We start from the raw sequence: 10000 nt of genomic DNA, 5'->3' as shown, positions 1-10000 counted from the left end.
GTAAAGTGATCAGTGTTACCTGTCTCACTTTTCTCACCTGTGTTGTTTCTATGCTTCGATTTGCATGTTGTTGTATTGATGTTGTATTTTGTTTGCTGTATATTTTGCACTTGTTGTTTTTCTTGGTGTTGTTGTGTTGTGCTGTGTGTGTTGTAGAATTTAAGGTTGAGAGAGAGAGAGAGAGAGAGAGAGAGAGAGAGAGAGAGAGAGAGAGAAATCTGTAAAAAAAATAACCATAAATCCACATTTTCACAAAAATAGAGAAATTATATGAACAATTTTGCGCTGTACTTTCATATTGCTCTTACTAACACACACACACACACACACACACACACACACACACACACACACACACACACACACACACACACACACACAAATAACACTACAGTAGACAGCGCCACAATAAATCTAAGTAGGATATCTCACTTATAAATCTGCGGCGCCTTTTTCCCCCATAAAGCATCATTTCTTGCGCTCTTCGTCACCCTCAGTCTCAAAGGGCCAATTGGGAAAATGACCTTTACCGACATGTTTCCTTAGAGTGACTTTCCCATTCCGCCCTGTTTGTCTAGAAGGAGAAACACTGTCTGTACGTATATATGGATTTATGACTCTCTGTTTTGGCTCCTCGTGTGTGTGTGTGTGTGTGTGTGTGTGTGTGTGTGTGTGTGTGTGTGTGTGTGTGTGTGTGTGTGTGTGTGTGTACGTATAACTGCTTGTATGATTAATATCTGCATGTTTTACTGATATGCACCTTGCTTTCTATATATATACCTGTATGTGTGTGTGTGTGTGTGTGTGTGTGTGTGTGTGTGTGTGTGTGTGTGTGTGTGTGTGTGTGTGTGTGTGTGTGTGTGTGAGTGAGAATAACCACTTTTACTTATACTCAGTGAAACCTTTTAATATATTCTCACAATAAAAAGAAAATTATATCTATTTGAAATTAACCTTTTTAACATTTTGTGCATCTACGTAGTATTAATTTGTATATATTTTAACTCAACAGGATTAGAACCAGAGTCAGAGAGTGTCCATTACTTACTTACTCACTTACTCACTCACTTACTCGCTCACTTACTCCATTAAACATTTTCACTCACCTCTAATGCATCACTTCAACTTTTCCTTCTTTGCTGTTATCTTTGCTCATTATTTATTGATTATTTTTACTATCTTTTATTACTATTTTTCAGCTGACGTCGAGAAACTGACTTGTACAGAAAAATTCACTTCTGTACAGACGGGAGTTGATGGAATGGAGATTGATTGATTGGGAGAAGGAAGAGGAGGAAAAGGAGCAGGAGGAGGAGGAGGAGGAGGAGGAGGAGGAGGAGGAGGAGGAGGAGGAGGAGGAGGAAGAAGAGGAGGAGGAGGAGAGGGAGGAGGAGGAAGAGGAGAAGGAAAGGGTAAAGTAATAGAGAGAGAGAAAGATGAAGTAAAGAAGAGAAGTGAGAGGAATAAGAATGACGAATGAAAAAGAGAACAGATGAGGATGAAGAATAGGAGGAGGAGGAGGAATAAAAATATAGGGAGGAGGAAGATGGCGAAGACAAAGACGATTGAGAGGAAGTGAAGAATAGAGGAATAAAGTAGGGTTATTTCTCCCCCGTCTTTGGTTGCCTTGACCGGAAAATCTCTTGCTTAAAAATAGATTAATAATATATAGAAAAATTATAAAGGGAGACCCAGATTCATTTATGCCTGAGGTGGAAATAAGAAACTCCCCGTGAATGTGTTCCTCTAAGGTGAAAAATGAAGATTAAGACGCTGTGACCGAGTGGAGGAAAAAATTAACGTGAATAATGAAGGAATACAAGTTTTTTTTTTTTCTTCTTCATCTGAAAGTGAAAAAAAAGACACACCGGAACCGAATTTGAGACGAAATACAAAGGAGCCGAATTTCCATCTTGTGATAACGATAAAAAAAAATCAACTTGTAATAATGAAAAATGAAAAGATACGGGATAGAATTCTTCCTTCAATCAAATCAGCGTCTCTCAGTTTTCCTAATCCCCCTTTCGTTTATTCCTCAAGGCTCAAACAATATAAAACGTGTAAATATGACACGTTACAGTTACAGAGAGAGGAACAAAGTGAAAAAAAAGTGTCGAGATATTTCCTCCACTTCCTCCACTTATTCATGGGATCTTAGTTTCATTAGAGTCTCAGTTTCTCAGTTTCTTTAGTACCGGGACGCGTTTTCGTATACATTCTGGTTACTATTTTGGCGATTTGGTACAGCTTCAGAAACATATGTTGGGATTAGAATAGTAAAGACTCTGGTCATTAATCTTTTGACCTCCATAGACCCTTCCTAATGCGAATAAAATCGTCTAATCATATCCAAAAATCAAGATAAAAATGCGTCTCAGTATTGAAGCGGTTAATTCTTCTTTCATTTATGCCTCAAAGGTCGAGAAAAACACACACTGGCTTCCCTCGTGGGGCACATCGATTCCCGGCGGAGTTCGGTCACCTACTACCCAATTTCCTGGAGCCCCGATAAATGCCAGTCATATATTAGATAAGCGAACTACCGGCTTGGCCCACTTTGAAATAAATTCTGCAAACATGAATGCTGCACTGAAACGTGTCTTGAATTCTTAACAGGAAGGAATAGCCAAGTGTAGTAACTCATTCTGTGCCTCACTATATCCTTTCCTTGCCTCAGACTCCGCCACCACCACCACCACTCCCCTCTTGATGTAAATATTTGCACGGTGTAGCTGTTTGTTGTGTTTTCTTACTTTTGGAGGCGCCACAGTTAGTTTTCTTCATTATTTCTCTCTTTTTTAGCGTTTCTAGTTCGTCTCCTTCTTTTCTGGTAATCCTCCTTATTTCGTCTCAGCTCCGCGCGTTTTGGTGTGTTTGAAATAAAGGTGTCGCGCTGTTTGATGATTAACTAATTCTCAGTCTCGTGTTCTGTTGTCCGTTTTCTTTGTTCCTTTTTTTGTTTGAGTTTTGTGTTTGTAAATATTCGTGTTCTGTTTTGGTTCTGCGTGATTTGATGGATTTGAATATTCTCTCGCTGTTTGTTGATTTGTTGAACTTTCTTTTATTCTGCGTGTTTTCATTTGATATTTCTTGTTTTGTTGATTTTTTTTTTTTTTTCCTCTCTCTTATTTTTCCTTCGCTTTGTCGTTTTAGTTTCGGAAATCACGAGCTATTCCATCTTTCAGCTTTGAGGGATTAAACGAAATACATGAAAATAGTGAGAGAAAAAAAACGAAGATAAAAGAAATACATATGAAACTGTTGCTTTTAATTTTGTTGGCAATTCACAAAGTCCAAATCTCTCTTATTCATTCATTTATTTTCATTTTTTCCTCGCGAGTCTTCTTTTTTCTCTCTTATCAGTTTATTTACATCTCTCTCTCTCTCTCTCTCTCTCTCTCTCTCTCTCTCTCTCTCTCTCTCTCTCTCTCTCTCTCTCTCTCTCTCTCTCTCTCTCTCTCTCTCTCTCTCTCTCTCTCTCTCTCTCTCGCTCTCACCTTTAAATCATCACCACTTTCACCCCCATATCTTATCACCCATTTCTCCCCCCTCCCTCTCCCCCTTTCTTCATCACCCTTTCATCTCCCCACCTCACTCCATAACCCTTTCACCCCTTCCTCACCCCTTCATTATCCCTTGCCTTACCATTTCATCACCCCATTTCACCCCTTCATCACTCCTTCATCACCACTACAGCGTCTCCCCCGATGTATTGCAGGAAGCCAGACCCAGGCCCGCCCCCAGCAGATAGCTCCTCCTGACGGCAGCTCCTTCTCCCCTCTTACCCTGGGGGAGAAAAGGGCCTTTAATTTAGCTCCCTATGGATACTGGAACCTTCATCTTACTCTCTATGATCCGACAGCCATCAGTATCACCATCACGAAGCCCAGGTGAGTGTGTGTGTGTGTGTGTGTGTGTGTGTGTGTGTGTGTGTGTTAATTCAGTGTCTTTGTAGCTAATGAGAGTGTTCTTATCTCTCTTATTATTGATTTTATGTATTTATGGTTTGATTTGAACGAAGTGTTTTAGTTGTAATTGTTTTTATTCACCATTTTACCGTCAGATTTTATTATTTTGTGGAAGAAAATGTTGTATTCTCGTAAACACATTTCTCAATATACTACCACTACTACTACTACTACTACTACTACAGTGTGTGTGTGTGTGTGTGTGTGTGTGTGTGTGTGTGTGTGTGTGTATAGGAAAGACACCGACCAAGGACAACAACATTAAAAGAAATAAGAAAAACAAATAGAGGATATGTCTTGAATTAGAAGTTAATTGTGTGTGTGTGTGTGTGTGTGTGTGTGTGTGTGTGTGTGTGTGTGTGTGTGTGTGTGTGTGTGTGTGTGTGTGTGTGTGTGTGTGTGTGTGTGTGCGTGCGTGCCTTTCCTTTCTTCTACTACATTTAATACTGAATGTAATAATAACAACAATATCAGTTTCTCATTCCTATTATGTCCCTCTCCTTTCTTGTATTTATGTCAACGCCGCCATTATTAATACTACATGTAGTAATAATAACAGCAATAACAGTTTCTCGTCCCTGTATCACTCTTAACACATAAATGATACAGAAACATTTGCATTCATAACTTGATAAAGACTTTGATTCCTTCCCTTCCTTTACTGCTCCCTTTCTATCCTTCTCTCTCTCCCTTCCTTCCCTTTTTTTTCCTCCTTACTTTCCATATTCATCCACCTTCTTTCCTTTTTCCTCTATTTTCTTTTTTCCTTTTCTTCATCTCATTTATTCTTTTTTTACTATCTTTTATTCCTTTTCCTTCCCTCCTTTTCTTCCTCCTTCATTCATTCTTTCTTCTTTCTTCCCTTTCTTTATTTTTTCTACCTTCCTTCCCTTCCTTCCTTCTCTTTTTTCTGTTTTTTCTCTATTCCTCCACACTTTTTTCGTCCTTTCTCTATTTTCTTCTCTCGTCCTCCATTTCCTTTCATTTTTCTAAACTACTTCTTCTTCCTTCCTTCCTTCCTTCCTTCCCTTCCATCTCTTTAATTTCCCTTAGGTGCCTTATTTATTCCTCTATCTTCCTTCCCTTCCTTTCAATTCCTCTATCCCTCAGCCCTCCTGTTTTTATTTCACTATTTCACATTCCTCTACTCTATTCCTCCTTCCCTTCCTTACGTACCTCCTGCCTGACGAGATTATAAAAAGAGAACACTGAGACAACAAGACAAAAAATAATAAAACAAAAAAAAATCTACGCGTATATATATAACGAAATTCTCCAGCGTACCTCAGGCTGAGTTAGAAGAGAAACGTAGAGGAGAAATGTGCGTCTGCAACTTTTAAAACTCTGATGGACAGAAAGCCTTCATAAAAACGAGAACTTGGAGGTTGGAAGGAGGAAATGAGAACAGTACATGAGAGAGAGAGAGAGAGAGAGAGAGAGAGAGAGAGAGAGAGAGAGAGAGAGAGAGATATGTGGGGGAGAGGAAGGGAAATAAAGAACGAAGAACATAGATGGAGATAAAGAAAAATAAAAAAAATGGAAATGGAGAGCGAAAGAGAAAAACGGAGACAGACAGACTAATAGAGAGAGAGAGAGAGAGAGAGAGAGAGAGAGAGAGAGAGAGAGAGAGAGAGAGAGAGAGGGAAGAACTAGAACACAGAAATGGAAAACGGAAAAAAAAAGACAAGAGAGAGTGAAAGAGCAATACGGAAGGAACAGAGAGAGAGAGAGAGAGAGAGAGAGAGAGAGAGAGAGAGAGAGAGAGAGAGAGAGAGGTCAGAGGAATACATCAGGGTTGTAGCGTGGCGGAGCGAAAGGACAATTTCCCTTCACCATCATAAACATGTTAGAAAGATGCGTGTGTGGTGGATAGCGGCGGCGCAGGGGGGGGGGGAGGTGCGGTGGGTGGCACGGGTGGGGGTGGCGTGGGTGGCGTGGGTGGAGGGGCTGTGGAGGGGAGGAATGTGGCTGGCAGGGTGGATGGTTGGGATGGGTGGAAGGATTGTGGGTGGGGTGTTGGGTTGGATAGTTTTATTAGGGTACTTTTATTGCCACCACCACCACCACCACCACCACCACTACTACTACTACTACTACTACTACTGTTCTTTGCCTCATTCTCCTTCTCTTACTCCTTATCCTCCTCTACCAACACCACCACCAACAACAACAATCTATAATCCTTCCTCAGACACACACACACACACACACATCACCACTACCACCACTACCACCACCACCACCACCACCAAAATAAAAAATAAAAAAAACACTATTCCAGGGCTCCCGAAACACGCTTGATGTACGATACCCGCCTCAAGTTATGCCGAATATTTCTGGCCAAAGTTCCCCCCCTTGCTCCTAAAAGCCCCGGAATAGATGCAGAAACTTAGCCAAATAAACACAACCATTGGAGAGCAAAGTTGGCAATACAAGACCCGCCGCTTGTAACCCGAGGGGGGAGGAGGAGTAGGAGGAGGAGGAGGGGGAGGAAAAGGCGACCCTGCGTATTATTATTATTTTCTGGGATACGTATACTGGGACGCTGACGACTAACTGGGACCCACTGACGACTTGGACCAGGGACGTTAAGGCTTGGAGAGGGAACACCGGGAGCATAAGGGAACACAAACGAAGGACGAGGATATTGGGAACACACTGGAAACACAAGGCGACTAGGAACATAAAGGGAACACAAAGGTACTGGAAACACAAAGGAAGAACAAGAATACTGGGAAAAGAAAGGAAACACAAGGATACTGGGAACATAAAGGAGAAACAAGGCCACTAGCAACGCAATAATACACAAGAAACACAGAAATAAGCACAATAAAGTAAAGGAAGAAGAAGAAGAAGAAGAAGAAGAAGGTGACTTGTATGATGAAAGAAAGTAGAGAGAGAGAGAGAGAGAGAGAGAGAGAGAGAGAGGCTAAATTGTGAGAAGCTAAGAACGTAAGTAGACAAAACAGAGAAACAGGATGGCAAACAGTAAGATGTCCTCGGCACTTATGAGGTGGTTTGTGTCGAGAAAGACGGAAGATCGAAGGAGAGGGAAGTTTTTTGCGTTAAGTGAGAAATGAAAGACAGTATTACAGACCTAAGTGAAGGAAGGAAAGGAAACACTAGGATATTTTGGGATGTTTTGGCACTTATAAAGGTGTTTGTGTCGAGAGAAAGAGAGAAAAGAGAGGGATAGGTTGTTTGTGAGGAGCGAAAGAGGAAGGACACAAACAGATGGACAGATAGACAGGAGAAATAAAGACTGGAGAACGAAAAAGTGAAATATCTTTGGCATTTATGGAGTTGTTGTGTCAAGAGGGAAAGTAGACAGAGAGACTTTGGTTATAAGCAAAAGGAGGAAAGAGCCAGGCAGAAGGGAGGAAAGTTAGAGGAAACAATGGATCTTTGATATTTACGAAGCTGTTTGTGTCAGGAAAGAGAGAAGATAGACAGATAAAGATTGTGAGAAGATAAGAAAGACAATTAGACTAAAGTGAACACAGACAGAAAAAAAAAGCGGCATATTTTTTTCCTATGAGAGTGTTTATATAGAAAAGGGAGACAGACAAATAGATGGCTGAAAAAAGACACGTAAACAAGAGGAATACAAAGGAGGAACAAATTTTCGGTATACCAAGAGACAGTTTATAATGAGACAGATTAGAAAAGATAGATAGGCAGACGGTAGTAGATAAAGATAATACAGATGGGCTTAGGGACATAGACACACAGACAGACAGACAAACGTACCCAAAGCTAAATAGAGACTGTTTTAAGGACGAATATTATGGAAAGAAAGATCAAATGTCATTCCCAAAGATAAAACAGAAATATTGTGCTCAAAGCTAGATATTTTTTTTAAGGACGAATGTAAATGAAAAATTGTTAAGATGTTTCCCGACAAACAAACAGACGGGCATTTTTTTTTTCTTTTTTTTAGATGAATAAGCAGAATATGTAGTGGTGGTGTTGAATTTGTACTTTTTGGTGTCAGTGTTCGAATCCAGGCCGTGTTTGGTGGTGTAAAAGTAACTACATGTTCCCCTATTAGTCAGCCTTACACACACACACACACACACACACACACACACACACACACACACACACACACACACACACACACACACACACACACACGTTTCTTCTTCCCTCCAACTTCTCTCGCTCTTTCTCTTTCCTTCCTCTTCCATATCCAACTCCACCTATTTTTTTCCCCCTTTCTCTTCTTCTTCCTCTCCCAAATCTCTATCCAAACCTTCCCATCACAAACTCTCCACCGACTTTCCCTCCTTCCTTTCCCATATTCATATCTAATTTTAACTCCTTCCTCTCCTTTCTGTTTCCTTTCCAAATCCTTCTATCAACTCTGTCCTTTCTTACTTTTCTCAGTCAATCTTTCATTCCTCTTACATATCCAAGTAACCACTAACTTTCTTTCCTCCTCTTTCTTCTCCCACGTATACTTTTCCTTCCATCCTTACTTCCTTTCCCATTTTTCTTTTTCTACCATTATACACCTGTCTTTAATTCCTACTTCTTCTTCACCCCCTCACTCCCTCTTCTCTGTACTCATTTCTTTCACTAACCTCTCCTTCCACTCTTACTCCTTCTATCCCATCTTCCTCCTTCTTCCATATCCTAGACCAATCACTTATTCATATTTTTTCCTTCCCACCTTTGATCTTTCTCTCTCTCTCTCCTCTTTTTCTCTCCAATAATCTTTCCTTCCACTCTTACTTCCTCTCCCATTTTCCTTCTCCCATGTAAACCTGTAATTAATTCTTTTCTTACCCTTTCACTCCTCTCCCACTCTTCCCACCCTCCTATCACTCCCATATCCACCACCCAATGACTTTTCACCCACCCTCACTCCTCCCCCGTCCCTGTAGCGGTGGGGAGAGGGAGGGAGAGGGAGGGAGGTACAGGTCATGGTGTCTCGGGAGGGTAGACCAGAGTAGCAGCATTAGGTGTAAACATCCCGTGTGTTCGTTAGGTTCGCATTTAATAACCCTGCAAATTACTGGATAGAAAATGGAGTGAGCGAGCGAGAGAGAGAGAGAGAGAGAGAGGAAGGGTCTGAGCGGTGGTGGTGGTGGTGGTGGCGGTGGCGGCAGAATTTCCGAAATGAATAACAAACTTTAGGGTGAAGAATGTAGGAGCATAACTCTTGTATAATGACCTCGTTACGTATAAATGCGCCGCGCCCGACCCTAACCCCTCCCCCCTCTTCTCGTTACAGATTTATAAAATTACCCAGTACGGCGCTTACAGCCAAAACACTATTTTTCACCTCGCTAATTAACAGATCCATCGCTTTGGGACTTCGGGAGGCACAGAGAGAGAGGGAGGGGGAGTGGGAGGGGGAACTGATGGAGTGAGAGGGAAGGGAGAGAAAGGGAGAGAGATGTGGATAGGGGTTTGTTCAGGATATAGTAAGGGTGTGTGGGATGGTTGGGGAGGGGAAGGAGAGGGGCATTGATGGAGTGAGAGGAAGGGGAAGAGAGGGAAAGGGAGGTTAAGGGGAGTGAGAATTGTGGGTTGGGGGTTTATGGGTATATGGGAGAGATATGAGAGGACTTCGAATGGGTGGGGAGGCGATTTGAGTTTCGTCTCTCTCTCTCTCTCTCTCTCTCTCTCTCTCTCTCTCTCTCTCTCTCTCTCTCTCTCTCTCTCTCTCTCACTAAACCGCAGTCCCTCATCACATTTTTACCACAAACTTCAATCAGATATCTCACAGTACACACACGCGGGCCAAGACAACGCAGCTTGAGACGCAAAAACCCCACAAAGAGACGAAGGGAGGTCACTGTAGGAGAGAGAGAGAGAGAGAGAGAGAGAGAGAGAGAGAGTTAAGTCTTGCCCACAATGAATTTCGCCCCCTCCACATTTCCTCCCCACACAAAATTTACTGGCAATCCCAACATGACATGATTCGAAAAAAGATTAACAAGGGTAGAAACTGATAGTGGGTGGAGAGAGAGAGAGAGAGAGAGAGAGAGAGAGAGAGAGAGAGAGAGAGAGACGAAACAGTA

The 10000-nt window shown here is 41.7% G+C and overlaps 1 protein-coding gene across 1 annotated transcript in view; it reads left to right on the top strand.

Moving 5' to 3' along the window:
• Positions 1-10000, top strand: part of LOC123511876 (teneurin-m-like) — a 475744-nt gene that overhangs the window by 429090 nt on the left and 36654 nt on the right. Inside the window, 1 exon segment of the mRNA XM_045267930.1 lies at positions 3719-3890. Within this exon segment, the coding sequence (XP_045123865.1) occupies positions 3719-3890 (172 nt within the window).

The sequence above is a fragment of the Portunus trituberculatus genome, chromosome 32 (genome assembly GCF_017591435.1).
Source record: "Portunus trituberculatus isolate SZX2019 chromosome 32, ASM1759143v1, whole genome shotgun sequence".
Classification (NCBI taxonomy): domain Eukaryota; kingdom Metazoa; phylum Arthropoda; class Malacostraca; order Decapoda; family Portunidae; genus Portunus; species Portunus trituberculatus.
Note: the sequence above shows the minus strand (reverse complement) of the source record. Positions and strands in the feature narration are given on the sequence as shown.